General features: G+C 37.2%; 1 protein-coding gene across 1 annotated transcript; it reads right to left on the bottom strand.

Moving 5' to 3' along the window:
• Positions 1 to 1,758: 1,758 nt before the first annotated feature.
• TMEM182 (transmembrane protein 182) lies at positions 1,759 to 21,862 on the bottom strand. The gene is made up of 5 exons (XM_085054265.1): positions 21,501 to 21,862; positions 20,962 to 21,061; positions 19,463 to 19,561; positions 10,883 to 11,020; positions 1,759 to 2,839 (listed from the first exon to the last, which is right to left on the bottom strand). The coding sequence occupies exons 1-5, from the start codon at positions 21,639 to 21,641 to the stop codon at positions 2,616 to 2,618; spliced, it is 702 nt and encodes a 233-aa protein (XP_084910391.1). The 5' UTR covers positions 21,642 to 21,862; the 3' UTR covers positions 1,759 to 2,615.
• Between the last annotated feature and the right edge of the window lie 224 nt (positions 21,863 to 22,086).

A 22,086-nucleotide genomic window follows, 5' to 3' on the forward strand; every position in this document is an offset into this window, starting at 1 on the left:
TCTGTCTTCTTTGAGTTCTCACAAACCCATTCCCCTACACATAGCCCTTTTAATGAAATCAGAACAAGAGTTAAACTGTGCTTTTAGGCAATATGCACCCAGAAATGCCTCCCCACCACCCTCAAAACCATTCCTTGGTCCGCAGCAACTACTTACTGCGCATCACATGCTGACCTACATACACGTTTTGGAGGGAGCAAACAAACTCCACTATTTCAGAAAGAACTTAACTTTCAGTTCTGCCATTAAGATGGAATCCAATTAAAGCAAATTGATATAGCTAAAGACTGCTGCCGAAATACATTTGAGTAAAAAATTAATGAGGACTCGAACAATTTCTTATGGTGTTGGAAAGGCTTCCAGACTTTTCTAAGGGAATCCTCAGAAACACCTTGGATTTTCAATAGCCATTACATCCATGGTCTGACCCAAAGGGTTGCCTCCAAGAGAGGATGTCTTGCACACAAAAGTGTAACTAATTTAGCTGCATAATGGAGAGAGTTCTGAAGATGCACATGGGCTGAATTAAGGGTGCCACGGAAACCTTTGGCTCATTCCTTGCAGAGTTTATTAGTTGCTGCTGCACACATGGTTGAGTTTGCTGGAAGAGGTCCAGCTCTGAGGCACCTCTCAATTCCTCCAGCTTCCAAAGCTGCAAGAAAGTGGCTAAAGCATATTGCCCCCTCTAAGCTCTTGTGGAGAAGAACTCTCCCCTGCAGAGTAGCAGACAGGGTTTGGGAGGGGTACCTAGTCACTAACTCTTGATTATTGAGTTTACCTTCACAATTACCAGTGAGTGTCCTAGACTGTAAAGAGGGCAAAGACCAACAGAGTGTATTATTTGAGAAACAGTATGTGATTGTGTAATTAAGGGCAGGAATATAATACCACATGCACAACGAGCAGGGTTAATTTCAGCATTTCCTGACTAACCAACGGCATTATGGTGTAACCCTAATGCTCTCCGGATGGCTATAATTTATGTGGGGCTCATATAGATGCTTACAAATATTTGGTTAAAATTCACCCACCATACTCTCTGACACAGTAATTAAAAACACCGTGTTATTTGCCAATAAAAATATTTTTGTGAATTGGTAATTATTCTAAACCTCAAAGTCCCAGCTTCCCTACCTCCCACTCTTGTTGTCTTCCTGTTCTATAATGTATAACACTAATCTTGATGAGGGGAAAAATAAATAAGTAGCAGGAAAGGCTGGAAAGCGTCCAATCACAAAAGCTCCCAAAATGGAAGTAACATCCAATCTGGCCCACCACATCTTCTATGTGGGCATTCCTTTCCTGCCTTTTAGCAATGCTTTCAGTATTCATAACAGCTGTGGAATTAAGCATTATGAACAAGAACAAACCGATATGCAGCCTTTACTTTTCCCCATCAGTCCCAAACTATTCTGCATTGAGTTACACAATGAAAACCAGTACACTCTCAGACGGATTTAATTTCTGTTTGGGCCCAATGCCAGACAAAGTTTCCCCATTGTTAAAACTCAACCCCATCTTTTCCATACCATGCATATAGTCTCATCCTTACACCATCTTTCACACACATGTGCATGCACACACACAGAACCAACCACTCCTACAATGCAGAACCAAATCCATCTCCCCTGCTGTCTTAGCTAGGCTCATTGCTTTCCCTAGCAAGCCTAGTAGGCAAGTTGGATGTGGTCTATAATGCAGATTTTTAATATTTGGGGAAATGAAGGCTGCATAGGACACACCTCTTCATGTCCTAGATTTTGTCTTGATAATAAACCTTTTTTAATAAAAAATTAATTTTACACAATCATGAAAATATTTGTTAGGGGAGCCAATTATTCCACTGAAAAATAAAAGGGTTAAAACTTAATTAAAATATTAATGCTATAATTCAAAATACAATTTCAGCATAACTTCAGATAGTGATTGTACTATGGCATTTTGGCTTACAGAATCATGCAACACACATGGATTTCAGAATACAGAAATATACAGCTTTCAAATGCATACAGAATAGAGAAATGGGTAATAGAATAGTTAAGCTTTTACACATTTGTGTTAATTGTCTTCTCTCATGTCTTCTTCCTATAGATGCCGCAAGAACAACTGCACTCTATTTTTATAAAGTGTAGACATGTTTGCTGCCATTAAAGCTAAGGCAAGTAGTGGAAAACAGGAGAGGAGGTAGATTGAATTACTGTGTTTGAATGTTTGCCTTCTCCTCTACCTTGTGCTGTTGTCTACAAACAGAAGTATAGTGTAAAGGCTAAATGTATAAAATGTTAATTTGGGCCACATCATGCTGGGCTTTTACTTCCAGAAAATTTTTGCCTTCTTTTGTTTGTTAACCTACAAAGATGCTGCTAATAGTACAGTGTGAAAAATCACATGTGTACTTTCTAAAGAATTAAAAACAACTAGTTGTGACTAAAGGTGGTTTCTTCCTGTATTGAGTTTTGTGTCCTTTACCCTTAAACAAGTAATAGAAGAACTTCCAGAAGTCTGCCTGCACACTTAGGATTGCCATAATGATAATAATGTACAAAATTGTGTTCCAATTTACACTTGTCACGAAGTTTCACAAGTATTCCCGTATTCCCTTCAGCAGTGTCTGACTAGTCTGAGTGTAAATAAATGGAACGGCCTACCAACAAGAACAGCATTCCTGCTAATAAAGCAAAAAATACTCCTACAGGAGCCAGCATAAATGACCAGCCATAATGTACATAAACAGCAAAGTCTGGGCAATCCATCTTTTTCATGTTTGCGTAGTTTTCCAGATCAGCCATGGCCTGGACCCAGATGACATACATCACGACTACCAGCGAAAACAAGACACCTGGAAAAGAAACATCAGGTTTTAACAACAGAGTGTGAGACACATGCTGGGTGTGTTTACCCTAATGCCTAAAAATCCATCAGTGCCTGAGGTCCTGTCTGCATAGCACAGTCAGCCACCACTGGATAATTTTTGTCTTTGGCTTCCTCTAACTAGCACTACCTCCATCTTGCTCCTGATTTGTGCTGAAAGGAATACTCCCATGGCAAAGGAGGTGCCTGGTTTTGGTAGGCAGACTTTAAGAACAAAATTCATGCAGGTATTTACTGTTTTGAATTCAGGAGTCAAGGTGGGGGAAGGAGGGGAGATGGAATTGGACAATCTGGAAAAAAAAATCTACTTTTGCTTTCCAAACTCTGGAATTGTTTTTATTAGTCTTTTGGATGAGATATAGAAAGGAGTGGGAAATCTTTCTATTATCTTCACCTCTCTGCATTTGTTTCTTTAGTCTTATGAAAAGGGCTGTGTTTGGAACATATAACTTCAGAATATTCTACACAAATATTTTGCAGAAAAATTCAAATATATTTAATTCAAAATAATCCACATTTAGAAAAGAAGCTCTTGGTATAGGAACAAAACCCAACAATAATTAAATAATAACTATGAAGCAGGCTATTAGTAATAACCTCAAATTGGATTCCTCAGTTTTCTGGAATTAATCTACCACATAATTCACAGCCTTTTCCCAACCACTCCTCTGAAAGGCGTTTGAATTGTTTATACATGATAGTAATAGGAGCACATGTTCTTACAAACTTTGTTAATCTCCTAGTTACTATACACCAGAAGGAGATATAAGAAGAAAGTGCTTTCCAAAGTATCAGTTGCATTCCTAATACTTCATTTCACTTTAGAGGAATGTGGACACTTGAGAAATGCAAGCCTGCAGCACAGATGCTCCAGAAGAAGATTTGCTGGAGAACCAAGGGCACGGTTCTAAATTTTTTGCATGCTCCAGCATGTACCCATTTGCTCCCTGAGCTCCAGCTGTCACAGCACAGTTACAGCAGCAGGATCATCTATTCCAACATTAAAATATCTGAGGGACACCACCCCATCATATTTTTATGCCAGGATGTTTAGGTGCCTCGTTAAAACCACAAGTCAGTGCACAGTCCTGGGAACACTTCACTGCCAAATTTGAGGCTGCAGGCTGTAAGTCAAAGGTATTTGTGGTCTCTTCTCCATCCAGCTAAACATTTGCAGTGCAACCTTGAAAAAATGTGACATTTGTGGCAAAACTCACAAATGCACTTTGTAAGCACCCATAGCCAGGCATTTGCTTCCATATCCACGTCCTGGTAACCTTTGATGGTTACCTTTCCTCATCCCCAACCTGAGATACTGCCTCACAACCTCCTTTCCCCACGCTTTCTGCCCATTTACCAGGGAGCAGCTGTTGTCCTCATCCCCTCACTTGATGCAGACAAAACCAGGCAGGTTAGATGTAGCAATTTAACTTGGTGATCTTCCCGTTAGTGCTTTATGGACAAAATGCAGTATCTTTACATACATCCTGAATATCTGAGAACATCCAGGTGAGAGCTCATGGCTCAATCCTTGTAAACACTATCTTTTGAAGGCCAACAAAAAAAGGGCTGAAGTAGTTGACCTGAGGCACAATCAAAACATAACTGAAATTCCCAAAGGGTCTGCAATTTCTAGGAGAATGAAATAAAAGTAGAGAAACTAAATAAAAAAGGAGGCAGACACATTTCAAGTCTACAAAATACACTTCCAGGATTACATTTTTTGCTAGGGTTCAAATTACTAACAATGTTTGAAAAAACCTAACACTCAACTCTAAGAGGCATAAATTCAATTTTGAAAATATTTTACAAAAGTAAAACTCAATTTTGATGGAATTTAGTACTGTACTTGTATTAAACATAAAACTGCTGAAACAATCAGAGAGAAAGATTGCCTTAGGAATAGACATGAAGAATGAGAAATTAAATTGAAGACTCTTAAAATATAATTCAAATTGAGCAGAAGATTCCTAGAACAGAACATCTCATGATAACAGATAATGAAGGCAACGCAGGAAAATTAGAATTAAACAGAGCTAGTAACTTTTTATTTAAAAAGTAAAAACATTCAGGGCCAAATTCATAAATGGCGTTATTAGATATATGGATTTTGTTCAAGGTTTCAAAACTTGAATGAAAAAGTATATATAACCCAAAGATTTGGAAAGATACATTAATAATCTGGCAAAATCCATAAGGACATTGGAATTTACCTCTTAAACTGGCTATGCCTATGCATTTTCAAACTAGTTTTCCATTTATTCTCTACACTGTGGAAAACTTAGTCCAAAACCATAATAATTACAAAAAGTAGCGATGCATATTCCCTTATTAGAGGAGCAGGTAAGTATAACCAAGCCTTGCACATCTGGAATGCCCTCTGGCATCATGGTTAGAAGTGAAGTTATGTAGGGCAGTTAGTCAGAAACATCTGTTATTAAAACAAAACTACATCAAAGGTGCTTTAATCTGAAAATGGGCACCCCTAGCTTTTCGGGCACTCTGAAGCAACACCTAGGTGGTTAAACTCAAATCAACACCATGTAGGTGCAAAATAGCAAGCCAGTGCTGCCAGTGGTAAAACAACTACAGGGAAGCTATCATCCACTGGGTGTGATTTCACAGCAAGCTGTTACACCTGTGAGTGGCAAATTGTTGGGTATGGAAATTTGCAGAAGAAATGTATGTCAAGCAGAGATAAATGTCCTTCCTTAAAAGGGAAGAAAAAGAAAGGCAGACTATGTAAACATTCTTAGTTAATTAAGGCACTAAAGGAGTATTTAAGGGTTCTCATCACCTGCTAATGGAGACTAATTAATAGGTGTATTACTTAGCATGTTCAATAAATATCTTGAACAACAGAATCAGGCTAGAGTAAAAACTGACCATGTCCTGTTGCCTCCAAAGTTATTTCATTCATTAGCACTCCTTTTGTCTAATTTTCACAGAGTTATGATTTCACAGGAGTTAAGCACTTAGGAGTTTACTGAATATATATTTACCCTGAGAAATCAGCTACGGCAGTCTTGCACTGACTATCCATTGTGAATATCATGATCTCTCAAAGCCAAGTCCAAGACAAAACTACTGAGATTGAAAAAAAACTCTACGATTTCTTGAAGCAAATATTTTTAAGAACAGTGTGTGCTATGATATATTTCTACATTTTTGGCATTTAGACCTTTCTTCAGAGAGTGCAGGCGTCCTTTTGCCTTTGCCTTTTAGTGAATAAAAAATAGAACAGCAGTTGCATGAATGAGGAGTGATGGGGGAAATTATTCCTAGAACATGAAATATGTCTGAGAGAGATTAAGACAAATAAATACTTCCCTCCCACTCCTTTTTCTTTCTTTTTTTTCCATTTTGCTTTTTTTTTATAAACACACATGTTTGAAACAGCTCTGTGCAGTGTGATAAGACACGGACTTCTCTGAGGTCACTCTTTTCTGTCTTTTGCATTCATTCTTTTGAATTTCTTTCAAACAAATACTTGTGCATATTGTAGAGGAGAAAGAATACAGAACCTTTAGAAATGTCTGTGAATTCAAGAAGCAGTTTGCTGGCCTTTAGTACTGATTCTTCCCACGTAGAAATGCCTTTCACTTGTCAATGGTGAATGGCTGTTTATGGCATGAATCTTTTACTATGCAGACACGAAGACAACAGGTGCTGGAAAGAATGATGTGAGCTTTTTACTTGTGCCTGGAAGTTTAGAAGCCTTTATTTCACTTGAGGAAAACTTTTATGTGTGTATGTGTGTGTGTGTGTATTTTTTTAATAATTGTATTTTTCTGTTCTTGTCCTTATTTCAGATTCCACCACCTACTTTGGCCTCTTGTGACCCTTATTTAAAAATAATGGTTGACATTTTCTGCTGAAGTATATGCAGAGGATCCCATGTAAGAGTTATGGGAGTAGTCACTTGTCTCTGGAAACAGATTTTTGTCCTCATCTAGGATCTCGAATTAAAGTACCATCTTTTTTCACTGTTTTGGCAAGAAGAAGCAGTTGTACTTCTAATCTTGCTTTTTCACCAGGGTGTGATTCTGTAATGCTCTGTTCACATCCTGGAATATTACTTGTTGGCATCAGTACAAGAGGACAGTTTTCACCACCACCACGCAGAAAGTGGCACAAGGTAATTACAGACTTTATTGAAGGCTTCTCTAAGTGATAATTTAATGTGAGCTTTCCCTTCTTTTCCTATGACTTTTGAAGCCACTGTAAGGCTTCTTACAGTTTGCAGTACTGTAGCTGCTCTTGGACGATCCTCTGATGTTGCAGACATGGGGGTGAGGCTGCAAAGGCACCACTCAGGTCACTGACTGTGGTATCATTGAACTGATACTCACTTTTTCCCCATATGTATTGCAGCTGTAGTTTCACCTGCAGCCTCAGGTGGTTAATAAGGTTACGAAGTTTTGCTACTCCCAAATAAGGAAAAAATGGGCCCAGGAAATTACAGATGGTGTTAATTGTTGTTATAATGGCCATGGAATGGCAAAAGTTAATATCCTAGGAGGAATATAGAAGGTGAGATTAAAGATCCAGACTTTAGGAGAACACAACTCAATCTCTGCAGAGAACTGGTAGGCAAGATCCCAGGAGAGTCTTCCTTAAAGGGCAAAGGCTGCCTTGAAGGGCAAAGGGGCCCAGAAGAACTTGTGTTCCTCATAGACTATTTCCTTAAAGGACAAGAATGATCCCTTTAAGAGTACAAGAATTCAAGCAAGTCTGGCAGAAGTCAAAATTAAATTTATACAGAGCTGCATTAGCAAGAACACAGCAATCAGATTTGAAAGTACTGTTATTGTTCTTTATTCAACACTTGTGATATTATATGTGGTAAGCTATGTCCAGTTTGGGGTCCCCTGGTGAAACAGAGATACAGATAAACTCAGGTGATGACCACCAAAATGGTTAGGGAAATGGAGAACGAGTAGAGGCTGAATGAGCTGGAGAGTTTTAGTCTAGAGAAGAATCCAATCTTCATTTTACTAAATGGAGTTATAGAAAAGATGGGGATAGACTTTTCAGAGATCTAAAGACTTGAAAGAATGAAATGTAATAGTCAAAAACTGTGTCAAAGGTAATTTCAGGAGAAAGCCAGAAAAAAAGAAAGCATTTCTCACAATGAAGTTGGTCAAACTAGTAAACTAACACAAAGATGCTGTGGAACATCAATTATTGGAGATTTTAAAAACTTGACTGGATAAGGCTCTGAGCTGCATGATCTAACTTTGAAGACAACCCTGCTCTAAATGGGACATCAGACTTGATTGCCACAAGAGATCCTTTTCAACCTGAATTTATGTGTGTCACTCAGAGATGTTTAAGTTTCTCTGTTCAAGTTTCTTGACTAGGTTTCTCCAAAAGGCAAGTCTATCTGCCTTATCACAGAGTAGGTGAGGTGTCCATCTGAGTGTTTCTTACTGTTGACAATAGAAGTTTAAGCAGTTGGTTCATACAAAATGACCCTCAGATGTCTGAACAGTTGGCATAAATCTCATTCCCAAAAATATCTTCAGCTACTTCCTGAACCCCAAGACATCACAGCAGACCATGCTACAAGCTGTACTCTTCGGTTGAGACAGAGCTTTTATCTGCTGCTTATTTGTCAGTTAAAATTGCAGAAAGATAAAGATACTTCTGTCCAATAACAGTTATTAAAATTATTTCATCTAACTTTTTTTAAGACATGTAAATAGAAAAATTACTTATCTTCCTACCTATCATCTTCCTAAATTCCACATAACAACCATCTTGTCTAATTTCCTTCTCAGAAGACTATTCCCTACAGTAGAACACAAACTTGCATTTTGTGGTATGACAGCATCCAGGCTCTTTCAAGGCAATGTATATAATTCCTTTTTTTCTTCAAAACAACCTTCCAGTTTCTGTCTTAGAAGAACTCTAACTTTACCTATAATCTGAGTCATATTACATCTTCATTTTCCCATTAGGTCTGTGTTTAAGTAGATGCCCACCCTGGCTGCATCCTGATCACATGTTTGAGAAGTTGTAAATATGCACCACTTCTCATCACTCTCCCCTTCCATGCCCTGTTTTCATTTGGCAGGCAATAACTGGACAGGCTCTCTAGTCCTGAAGGAGATGGGCAGAGGAAGGAGTAAGGACAGCAGGGACACAGTAGACCACATTACCCTCTTCTGCATCAGATTCTATCTTATCTTGCTCTGTCTTCAGCAAACTGAATGGGTCCTATATTCTGCTGCCACCACTACTTTTTGACAAATTACAGCAGGATTTTGCTAAAGACCTTTGCTTTTCAACAACAGTAATGGTAACTGTAAAAATAACATAGGTCTTCTCTGAAGCCCTAATTGAGAACAGTCCTGAAGTTGAAAGATACTACATACAGAGAGTAAAAAAATCAGGATTTCCCTTGAAGAACATTTGCTCTTTAGGGACAAAGGGTGAAAGGGGCAAAGGCACAGACCCAAGGTCACACACTGGGATAATAAAGCTCACTTAACTTCACACACCTAAAGAAATAGTCTCTCTAGATTCTCTTAGTAAAGGAAAGAGAGGTGTAGGGTTCCTCCATTGCACATTTATCTGATCCAATTAGGCCCCTCTTTCAGTATGAAATGAATCCCCAGCTGGGGGAACTTCTTACATACCTACTGTTTTTACTGCCAATGAATACTATTGCCTCTTGCAGGCCTCCTAGGGAAGCCGAGGGAGGCTAGCACAGACTTGGGGATCTAACTTTCCCCAACCTAAATGAGGGCAGATGAACTGACCCAGAGTGGAGAACACAGGCATCACTTTGCACCTCTGCCCGTCAGTTCCTGGCATCTTTCAAGAGCCCTTTTCCTCTCAAACAGCTTCTGCCACTTTCTAGTGACAGCTGAGGTTTTTCATGCATTACAAATGCAGAAAAAGAGCAAGACTCACATGGGCTCTAGCCCTGCAGATTAGTGACAAAAAGCATTGAAATATCTTAGAATCTCCATCAGACTATGAATATTTTTTGTATGTCTTTTAAAAGTGTGGAAGAGTAATTCTCAAGGGATAAAATGTAAGTATGCAGGATTTTCTTCAGCTAAAATATTATAAAATACTTCCCACACTTCACTGAGAGTCCTTTGGAAGGGAATAATGATCACTAGCTGTGCCTGAAGAGCTGAGAGGTGCAGCGGGTAAGCAAGGTCAGCAGGTCAGTATGAGAAGCAAAAAGAGAGCCCAGGCCTTTTGGTCCTGACACAGGTGGCTCTACCCTGTAACACAATATGTTCTCACAGGGCTGCCTCACACAGGCTTTAAACTACGGAGAACAGCAGCAGAGCACATACTATCATTTACATCCTATATAACTATATCTTACACACCAGTGTGACATCTTCACAGACTTTTCAAGGTTAAGCAAACAGCATGCCAGTGAGCTGTCCATATCAGCTGAATCCTGGGAGGGTGCATCCTACTCAGTATGTGGGGGTTATGGGGAAGGAGGGAATTCAGTTATTTGTTATCTTTAATTCACAGAGGTTTAGAGCTCCTACTTACTCATATATGACAACTATTTTGTTTAGTCCTGTCACATCCAAAGCATTTTCCTGTATTGGTCATGTAAATGTGTTCTGTCTCCCAGCTTCTTCAGAGTCCACTGTAATCATCTTTTGCATCACTGATAAAGGACAAAACCCTCTCCTTAGCTAAAGTCCTTGAGAATCCTATAAGGCAACATCTTTAAATATGCATTCTTTTTCCTGTTAAACAAAGTAGATTGAAATTGCAGTGTAATTCCATGATTTGTTCTGGATGTGGTTTTTTTAAACTTTAACCCAAAAACAGCTTTTATAATAGCTTCATGGCTAAACAACTGTGGAAAGAATTGTCTCCAAGGCAGGCACTCCACAAGCCAAAGGATAGAAGCATATGCTTTCTCTTTCTTTTAACCATGATTGATATAATTTTGGTTAAGGAAAATGGAAGAAATAACTCATCCTTTCTACTCTTTAATTGACTGAGCAAACAGTATACCCACCAGCAATGATGAAAAAGCCTCCTCCTGCTTTGTATAGAATGTGACTGGCAAAGGGAGCTGCACAGATGATGAGGAAACTTGCCACCACAACAGTGAGCACTCCCAGGAGCATAAGAACCGTCCAGAAACCTCGATAAACTGAAGAAAGAAGGAAGAAAAAGAATACAATGTTTTTTAGAACTTATCCAAGTTGGCTAACAAAGATTTTTCCTTCCCCCTTCTCTTATCACTTGCCTTATTAACAAATGAAACAATAATTCTACTTTGCATACAGATCATGTGGATCAAATTAGGTTTGAATGCCCCTCCTCACCTGATGATCATGGGAAACAGGTTTTAAGTTACTGTGAATGAAATCCATCTGCTGGATACTTAGCAGTACCTTGTAAGATAGCAACTTGACCAAGCTGACACTCTTTAGAAAATGATACAGCAAAGCTATAGCAGTGACTCTTTGGGATATGATTGGACTGACAGCACATAATTATTTTACCAAAATTGTGTGGGAGAAGCAGAGAGCTGCAACATCTTGACATTCTTAGTGCCCAGACTATATCACCAATAACAATCTGTACATTTTTTTACAATTTTAAGCTGGATAATACTCCTTATATATAGCCATATTCAGCAGAAAGAAACTTAAGCTAGGAGCATGGAGAAACTAAAAAAAACGGCATTTCTGAAAAAACAGCTAAGTGTCTTAAACCAGCCTATTTTTGCTCTAAAGCTCTTTGTATTTTATTAAATTTAAAATGTGATGTTTCATAAGCCCCTGTTAGACAGTGCCAAGCAGTGCTGAATTAATGGATGCAGCTGGTGATAAATGAGCTGAGAGTTTTGTGACATACTCTGGCCAAAAGAGTCTTTCTAACAATTAGTTTTTAGCTGGTTAATTGCACATCCATTTAACAAAGTCATCATTTTACAAATGCTACAAGAGTGACATAAATTTCTCCCATGAATTTAAAAATTGGTACATTAACACAACCCATTAGTAAAATTATGAGTTGTAAAGATCTCCATCGTCAAATCTGAAAATCTTGAAGCACTGACAATTCAGTCAGTGAAAAACATTTCCACCCAACTGAGGGAAAGCATCTAAGCCAGCTGGCAAGTCAGGAAAAGTGTATCACAAAAGAAACTGCCACTTATCATCTGACAGCACCTACTTACTGTTATGGAAAAACACAACCAAGCAACTATTATACTGGTTCATATCCTGAAAGATTCAAATTCATACAGCTTGTTAGAGACAGCTATTCAGTAATAATTCAGGTTTGCTCTCATCTGAAATCTGAAGGCACACTAGGCACCAGCAGCTCGTGTTTCCCACTAATGTATTCCAAAAGTCTACAGTTTTTACCTTGACCAGCTTAAGTCATATTAAAGTATACATCATCAGCCTTGTAAATGTATTAACTAGATCACACTCGCCACATTACATTAGCCACGCTTTTTAAATAGCATCCTTTTTAATCGAGGCAAACATTCAGAGACATAATTTTCCGCCACACTGATCAGCAGATTTGGGCATAAAAAGGATAAATGTGTCTGCAAGTACCTGGCAGAAGGGTTAAAATTGTGGTTTGGTTCATATCCAAGTCTCCACTTCATATAAACAATCATTGGAATAGTAGCTAAGAAACAAGGCTATGGCTCAGCAAAGCAGTTAAATGTGTGTTTTGCTCTAAGTACTATACCTCTTATGGGATTTAGGCACCTGTTTAAAGTTAAACACATAGTTAAATGATTCACTTAATGCAAATGGACAGTGAATGGAGACCTAGAAAGGTAAATCTCCCAAGTCCTTCAGTCTTGGGTTTCTGAAGCAATTTCATATTATTTTACTCATGGGGCTACTTTGATAAGCTTCATTGCAGTCTCCAAGTCCATGGGACATTACTTCCTCGTTTAAAGCCTAATACCACTAAATCAATCTATAACCACCCAACTCTTTTACATGGGTGGCCCAAGGTACTTCAAAGTCATACTACATAATAGGACACATTGGCCAAAATGGACCTTGAAAAAGCTTTCTCTGATATTATTATGGTCAGTCACCTAAGTCATGCAGCAGTGTCTCTATTTTCTAAATGGATGAGGACACATGATTCTCCAGCATTACTAAACCAACATCCATTTTCATTATCTGCTTTTCATACAGGAAGCCTTGAAGTCTGCTTTTAATGAAATTTCATGAGAAAAGCTTGGTTTGATACTCAAATATTCTTAGAAAGAGAGCACAAAAGGAGTACAAATGTAATTGATGAAAATTTGTTTAAACTTCTTTGTAACTGTACAAAAGAAAAGATGTTTCTCTGCTCCAACACTGCAACTATTTTACAAATTATACATGAAATACTGATTTCACCCAGCTATCACCTGAAAGAAGTTTCTATTCTATTTCTCTAGAAATAATTATTCACCCTAGAGAATCATGGATAAATTCTGATTGTCATAATATTTGTTTATCAAGCTAATTCAGTCATTAAACATCAGTTAAAAATTAAAGTGTAATTGGCAGGTACAAAGTCTGCTCAAAAATCTGTGACTTTTGAAGCAAAATACTACCCCCTCTAATCCGCAAGGCAGATAGTCATTTGGATCATTTGTGGCACAGGTCTGAGAAAACACCCTATGAGCACTTAGACTTTTACTTTTTAAAGGGAATTAAAAAGCAATCACTTTCCTGCAAAGACGGCTTCACTTATTTTATACTCTGACCATTTTTGCTTAGATTACATTTCCCATCACCTCTGCCTAGATGGGCAAGATCAATTCCTACAGGGCTAATCATTCAAAATTACAACTCAGGCCTACTGCTGTCATTTAGCTTAGCTGTCACCTATAGATGAACACAAAAGAACTGGTTGAAATTAAATCTTCCTAAGAATGAAATTACTCTTCAAGTCAAAGGCTTTGCTCCTCTGAGGTTGAGACGAACAATGATAGCTAAAATGCAACAGAAGATGCTGCTTTGAATTACTCTTATTTTCCATGAAAAGGGCTGACACTGTGATCCAAACAGTCTGTTTCAAGAAATAATGGTTCCGTGTACCCACAGAGAGTGTATCTATACAAAGCGTTTACAGAAGTTTGCACAATTTCAAGTCTCACTGAGGTAGTTCATAGGATAGCCCATGTTCTGGTCCAGATGACAAGGACTACCCTTGTCTCTTCCAGTATTTCACAGATATGTTGGAGTTATCCACCGCAAATACACACATTATTCCAAGTATTTCCTACAACAGAAGAAATAAAGTACAAGCACCACTGCAGAGTGCAAAGTAAACATATCTGCAAGTGTTTAAAATCTTAAATATCATTGCTATGTGTTGCAAGAGTGCTAAACAGAAGGTTTTGCAACTTGTCTTGGTAAGCCACCCCTCTCTTGAGTACAACATTTGCCTTGGAAATGACAGGCAGGCCTAAAAATAAAAAAAGATTTAGTGGAAAACAGGAGTACACACAACTGTACTGTTGTGCCTGTATGGGAACATTATATGCCTGCAAAATTGCACGACCTGTAGTTTTGCCTTGCTACTTCCTTTCCTCTCTAAAGATCCTAATTTAGGTCCCTCCAGAGACTTTTGCATTATTTGAAAAATCTAAGTATCTGGGTTTGTGCAAGGAATCAAATTTTGGAGAAATGGGTAAAAATTACCAAAAGCCTTCTTTTCTGGTATATTAGATCCCAGCATTGATTTCAAACTGAAGTTACAGACTCATATTTTAAGATGTTACTGATTCATGTTATGAAAGAGCAGCAATAATATATTTGAAAAGTTACAGAGCTGTTTTACCTACAACACACACTCATGGAGCAGTCATGCACACGTCTGGAGGTCCATAATAGTTAGTCAGGAACAGCCTAGCTAGTGACACAAAGCAAACACCCTTCTACTACTGGAGATGTTAACATCAGCATCATGAAAGCATACCAAGTATTTTATTGCCCTTGCTGACTTACAGTGTTTTCAAAACACAGCCATCAGTCCATGCAAGTACTGTGGTCTACCATAAAAACACCAGCCACTTAATATTGAATTTAATATCAGTATGAATTATTAAGTGTCATAAGGATGAAAATCCTTTTGAAACCTGTGTGAGTTCAATGCCACATAAACATTACAAAGGGTAAGCAAAATGACTTGGAAAAGTCACCTTGAACTATCACAGACAAGCTCACATCCTAAAAGGACCATTTCCTGTGATCTGACTGTGGATTGTATTTTACAATATGTCTTTTTTACCTCTCTATTTAATATAAGAGATATCAAAATGCTTTTGACAAGAGTGCTGCCACACAGAGTGCCAATGCAGTGGAAGGTGAAATACCTGAACTACTCTCAACCATGAGTATCTTCTCTGAAGATAAACAACTGTAAATGAAATCACCTATCTCAGCAGCAGCACAGGAGACACACCTGGCAACACAATAAACCTTGCAAGATTTTTCTCAGCTTCATTTAGTACCCTTTACTATCTCTTAGCAATATTTAAAAATTAAAAAAAAAACCCACCAGTAAAACTAATACGATATTCACAAGATGGATACATTGCTTTTTTAAACGCTTCTTACTTTATTGCTGCTTGGTGGCTACAGAGTTCTCCCTTATAAATTTCCTGGTTTACAATCTCTCATGGGCAATTATATGACTGTATTACATAAGAACATTTTTTTGCCCTAGAAATAGACTACTGCTGATATTCACTTGTACAACTTTTATTTTCAGATTTCATCGCTGATATTTTCCAGATTACTTTCGGTTAATTTCAATCCATTAACAAACCTCCCAATAAATTTGGTCTCACTATTTTAGATTTAACAGTTGCTGAATGAGAATTTTGCTTTAGTCCTATAAACATTGTGTATTATACATTAGGCACTACTTCAAATGCTGGCAATGTGCCCAGTTCTGGAAAAAATAAGATACTAATAGTCAGGAAAAAAAATACTAGCAGCTAAAAATCAGAGTATTAAACTAATGTGCCAGTGCTGCCCCATTAAAATGCTTCCACTTTAGCTTCAATAGGTGATGGGGTGATTTACAACAGTCAGGAAACCTTTGTTTATTTCGAAATTAAGTTGAAAAACATCCTCGCAAAAAGAAAGTTAATAAATAGTGACTAAATGTTAGATTTTTCACTTCTTTTTCTTAGGAATAATCTCACTATGGCCAATGGGACTATTTTCATGAGTAAGGACTTTGCACATTTTTCAAAAACAGACCTCATATTGTCCTATAGTAAAAGAACTTCAGAAAAGTATGATAGTCGAACATCAGTGTTAAATAATCTAATGACATGATACTATGCATGAATCTAACTAGCAATGAATTAATATTAAAGTACTATACTATTATGTTTTCAAAATAGCCTGATGGGGCAATTAATCCGGTTATGATTATGCAAATATCTGTTTATTTTAGGCTGTGGTACTTTTATTGCATGGTCTAATTTATATTTTTATTTCTTAGGTTGTAGTTTGTTGCACTTATGTTTGTGAATCATCATAAAAATTAATCTGCTAGCAACACAATGAGATGCTAATTCGACTTAAGAGCTGCACAGTGTAACAGTTGTCACTCTAAACCTTTGTGCCATCACAGAAAGTCACTAGAGTCAGGCTTCCCCCGAGTTCATTTAGATGCCTGTTTCAGGTTAAGATAAATGACATCATCTATGAATTTCTTTGAGTACATTAACCATAAAGGATGCTTTTGCAACCACACAGCTTTTGAAACCATACCTTATACTACAGATAGGGGAAGTCCTCCCCACTCTGCCAAGATATTTAACAAAACCAAAGAATGCACAAAAACCTTATAACCACTATTAAAAGATACAGCAAACTGTAATTTCAAAGCAGAGCTATCTAACCCTTTGAAGTTGATCATGCATCTAACAGTTATGATTAACCGATATCTGGTACATTAAAGCATGCATTCTAATCTCCAATAGAAGCATCCTTGTAGGCTTTTCTGTCTTTACATTGCCATCTAAGGCTATAGTCCTTGACACCAAGACCTCATAGTCTAGGTTTGTACATCAGAATGAACCAAGGCTTTGGTCTAAAGCTTTGCAAGGCATCCTGTAACATTAGACTTCCCCATCCTCAGTGCTTCAACACAAATGTAAATCCAACATACAAAAAGATGTAAATAAATTGGAAGAGGACAGGTAAGCCTGTTTGGAATTCTGGCCCAGAACAGCCCTGAGCCAAATTCCTGCTAAAGCCAAAGCAGTTATATCAACAGAGACAGAACTTGGTCCAGACACTGCACTCAAAAACATCAGAGATTTCATGTTCCGCAGTCAACTTATCTTTGCCTGAGCTCTTCTAGCTGGATGGTGACACTGCACTCCAACAACACAGCACACTTGTGCTTCCACTAGGGACTGCAGTTAAATTCAAATTCCTCTGATAAGTTCAAAAGTCTCTTAAACCAAATAATCTGTAAAAAAGTCACATGCCCTTGCTTGCTCAGAAACTAACAATCCTCTGAACAGAAAGTTTAGAGATTTTTAGAAAATGTGTTTTAAAATTTTAAAGCTCTTTATTCAGCTGTTTATTTTTCTACAAAAGAGCAAATGAAGATGATGGAAATTTCTTTTTATCCACCCCTAATTAAAATAGAACTTGATTGATTCATAAAAATGCAATGATAAACCAGAGGAGAAGATTTGGGCTTTTTATCCTCCCCAAAAGAGATTATGTTGAGAAAGTTATGAGCCATGAAAATGGTAATGTTTTATCAAGAAACAGTAACAGAACCAAAAAAGGGGAAAATAACCTTAATTTGAAGGTAGTGCCCTTTTATTCTATGGTTAGCTGATGCAAAGTATTAGATGCAGACAACTAGATATACATAGATCAAATCTTGTTTTTCATGAAGCCAAATGGAGGCCTTTTGCGACTGGCTTTATAGAGAACCATTTCCTGCACTGGGAGTCAAGAAGAAGAGGATAACCTCCTAGCATTTCTTAATTTAATGACAGCAGTTGCAGCAAGGTTTTAAAAACTAGTTTGCCAAATATCATGGCCAGGATTGTCAAACTATACTAAAGGAGAAACAAGTTTTGAACTAACAGAAGAGATGATGACATAACCTTCTTCATAAAAAGTTGTGAAAGACTCTTGAATAATCATACCTACTCTAGTAAATAACTGAGCTTGGATGCTGAAAATGAAATGTAGGCATAAAAAACCCAAAACCCTCTTCAGTTTTAATGAGCTCGAAAGCAATCCAATTGTATCTATTTATATAGCAGGAATGGCTCTGAATATACTCTACCTGGGCAAGCATCTATAGCACAGTTCTGCCTACTTTTAATCTCCTAATATGAAATATAGATAGGAAAATTATATTTGAGCAGTGGTTCTTTTGGCAAACATTAACTAAAATTAATTAAACTTTTGATGATATTCCTTCTCCTTTCCTTTTTCTTTGTTTGTCCACTTCTGTGTAATCATGCAATATAATTTGAGGAACCTTTGTGAATGTATGAGTGAATGGTGGAATACAAACTCTGTCTAGGCTATTAGGAGCTGATGATTCTGTCACTTTCAAATGGAAAGATAAACTGTTCTAGATGTGCTGTGAAGTTACAGATTAGATCTCTGAATGGTGAGGTCTGAATTCTTACTGGACAAACAGTTCATAATTTCTAAAGATTAACAGAACCATTATAATTCTAGTTTATTTTCTTTTTCATGTCTGCAGCATAAAAATTGGATTCTAAAGACACTTCAAGGTTAGCAAAAGCATAATTACAGATTCAGGACAGGAAGGGATCATTTAAGTCCCTTAGCCAGCAAGCTCAGAGACACATAGCATCCACATATCACAGGTTGTTTAAAAAGTCATATGAAATAGGTATCAGAAGTAATTTACTTCAAACATGTTTGTGTAAAGCTCTTAATCTGATGACATGTACCTGATATGTTTAAGTAGTTTCTAAGTGTTGTAAAAACAGAGCTTTCTAGGTGTTATTCAAACATGAAGTTTTCAATAACTGTATATCTTTCACATATACATAAATATATACTTACATGTATCTCTTACAATACAAGAGTTTCTCAGTGAAATTTATCTGAGTCAGTTAAATAAACTTAGACAGCACCACAGCTCTGCTCCTCCTTCCATATAAAGTAAAAATGCAATACATTTCCCTATGTGCTTATTTATTTAGCAAAAAAACCAAAAATAAAACAAAAAAAGCAAAAACAAAACAAAACCAGTTTTATTGAAATACATGACAAAAAGTACTTGTTTAATGCATTCAGCCCAAGAAAGATACTTATTACGTTGGAGAAAAAAAGCACTGAAAAGGAAACTTTTTTTTTTTTTAAGATATCACCTCCATTCTGCCATCATGCTTAAAGCTAAGCATTCATTTAAGTGTTTTGTTAAATAGTGGCTTAAATATGCATGTTGTAAAATTATGAGAAGTATGAAATACCAAAACTCTGTTAATTAAACTGTGTGGAGCAATAAGGCTGTTTTATTTTGAAGCATCCTAATGGTTTTCTTGAAACTATAGGCATTGTATCCATTTTAATCAAACAATACTTACTGATTGCAGAGTCATAGGAGGTTGAGTTGTGTTCATCTCGGAGAAGAGGAAATGGGGACAGGTAAGCATGTGTACAATTCTTAGAAGGTGACTGGTTGGCTAAAAAATGAAAGAAAGCTGAAGATTAATATTTTACTGCCTTAACGATATTGTGTGCCTGCTCTTCAAATGTGCAAACTGAGCCTTACAGGTCAAGATTTCAGGTTCTTTCCTAGCTTACAGTGAATTTGGTTTGGTAAGAGATACAAGCCTTGTCATCCAGACAAGAATATTCCTTAAAGAGCAACACAGATTTGTACTCTGGGAACAGTAAATGAGCCACGCTGAAGGCACACTGCAATATATATGTGATGCATATATGTGCTTTTCTATGCATATGTACCTTTCTCATTTGAGGGTTAATTACGTTCTTCTCATTATTGCATGTCCAAAAAAACCCAAACAAATAAACACAAAAAAGTCCAGGCAATTACTTTCTCTTTTGTGAAAGAACAACGAAAGTATCAAACATCTTCAGAAAGTTTACAATGTCCACAAATATGAGTTTAGTCTATGGATTAATATCCCGCAGAAAAGGGTAATTTCAACCTTTTTATTAAATACTTCTAAAAATATCAACTTCTTCCTGGTGGAAGATAAAAGCTGACTATACTTTAAACCCCATTTAAATTTCAGATTCCTGACTACAGAATTTTCAGATAAATAGCAGATAAATAACAAGGGGAAATTAACTACAGTGAGTATTACATTTTCCACCTAAGACTAAGCAATATATTTAGCAAAAGATGGGCTATTAAAGTCAAATTTGTATGATGGCATCGGCTTTTCACAAGGATTACGGAAATCTTGCAATAAGGTGAGGGAACTCCCTACCTCAGGGGGACTGTCAAAGACTGGAAAAAAAGTTTTGCTTGACTTCTTAATGGGAAATATTGGTTGTAAAACACCATCTGATCTTGGAATTCTATCTATCTTAGAATCCTGGACGTAGTCAAAGAAAGCAATGGGTCATCTATGAACATAATAGAGAAACTCTTCTGCAGGTGGTGTGCAGAGGTGTGGTGTTGCCCATTTCCTTCTTAACCCACTTGTAGTGGGTTAAGAGCTAGATGGCGAATCTCTCCAAGCAAAAATTCATGGACCAGGCTAACGTCTAAGCTCTTTTTTCCCTACTTAACAGAAATAAACAATTTGTTTAACAGCAAGTGGCGAAAGAATGTGTAGCTAAGAATGGACTCAGGTTAACAGGGCATCCATAACAATCGCAATGTAATCTGATAGCTAAACTTGTATCATTTTGTCCTGGGGTTTCCTATAGTACAGATTACGCAAGTATGTGTCAAGAATTTATTTTAGGGCAGCTGAAGAACCTGATCCCCAAAGAAGCCATATGCAATCCAATGATTCATAAGACAGAAGTAAAACCAAAAAACACACCAAACCCCAACAATTTTGAGAACAAACTACTGTAAATAATGTAAAAGGAAAAGTTTACTTACTATACCAAAAATTCCACATGCTGGCATTATTCTCTCCTAGATTTCCACTAAACCAGCACCTCCAGAAGAAACCTTCATGATGGAAAGTGGCCTTCTCTCCCTACAAAAACAGAAGAAAAAAAAAGCCATTATCATACAATTTTTGAACAGCTGAAAGAATTAAGTTGAATTAGATGTTGAGGTAAAAAACACCACCATCATAATGACACACAACCTGTCTAAATATAGGTCAGCTATAGCATATATATAAACTGTCATTCTTCTTTTGAAAGAATATTGTATTACAAAAGCAGTATCACAAAATAAAAATTCATTTTAGAACTGATTGCAACTGATTATAAGAGGCTTTGAGGCCGGTTTGTAAGCCTCCAAAAGGTCAAAAAGAGTATGTTCAAAAGTTTACACAGAGGTAAATTCTGAGAAAATAAACACAATTAGTATATTCAAAAGTTTATACAGAAGTAAATTCTTAGAAAATAAACACATCCAAGAATCCTACATATGTAATTCTCATTATAAATAAAGAAGTCCATACTAACCCCAGCATCTTCAGGGGCTTCTGAACAAGTTCCTATTTCCGTAGCAAGAAGCCAATAATCAGTTCCAAATGCCACCAAAAAAAGCAAAACCCCCAGAGCTGCAAAGAAGCCTCCAAAAAATATCCCCACACTCAGTTTCATTATCGAAGCTATTAAAAAAGAAAAAAAAAAACTTAATTACTTAAAAGGTTAGCAGTAAAGTTTAAAAAAAAATATTGTGAAAGTAACTAAAAAACTGTTTGGAGAATACAGCTCATATCTGAAGAAGTTTCTCTTCACTTGACTTTCTGCCTGTGCCCTTCTTCCCAGTGCCCTGTGAGTCGATTTGTGTCTCCAAATTTGTGTTCCATGCGGCTGACTCAAGTCTGACAGATGAAAAGGGCCTTCTATTTTAGGACACTGATGGCAGAGCTTTGCTCCGTTTCGCTGTCCGGGCGAGGCCAGTCAGAAATAGCTGACCTTCCCCTAACTAATCAGGGATTGACTTGAAATATTTTTGCAGCTGGTGCATCATCATCAGTGGAGATGGAGATGGAGCTGCAATGGCCCTGTCCATCTACATGAGCTGCATTACAGAGCACACAGG

This window comes from Lichenostomus cassidix, chromosome 1, assembly GCF_008360975.1.
Source record: "Lichenostomus cassidix isolate B80296 chromosome 1, HeHo_3.0, whole genome shotgun sequence".
Classification (NCBI taxonomy): domain Eukaryota; kingdom Metazoa; phylum Chordata; class Aves; order Passeriformes; family Meliphagidae; genus Lichenostomus; species Lichenostomus cassidix.

Coding starts and splice junctions, on each gene's coding strand:
- TMEM182 (XM_085054265.1), bottom strand. CDS start 21,641: ATGAAACTGAGTGTGGGGATATTTTTTGGAGGCTTCTTTGCAGCTCTG. Junction 21,062..21,500: donor AAGCCCCTGAAGATGCTGGG/GTTAGTATGGAC, acceptor CTGTTTTTGTAG/GGAGAGAAGGCCACTTTCCA. Junction 19,562..20,961: donor CATGTGGAATTTTTGGTATA/GTAAGTAAACTT, acceptor TTCATTTTTTAG/CCAACCAGTCACCTTCTAAG.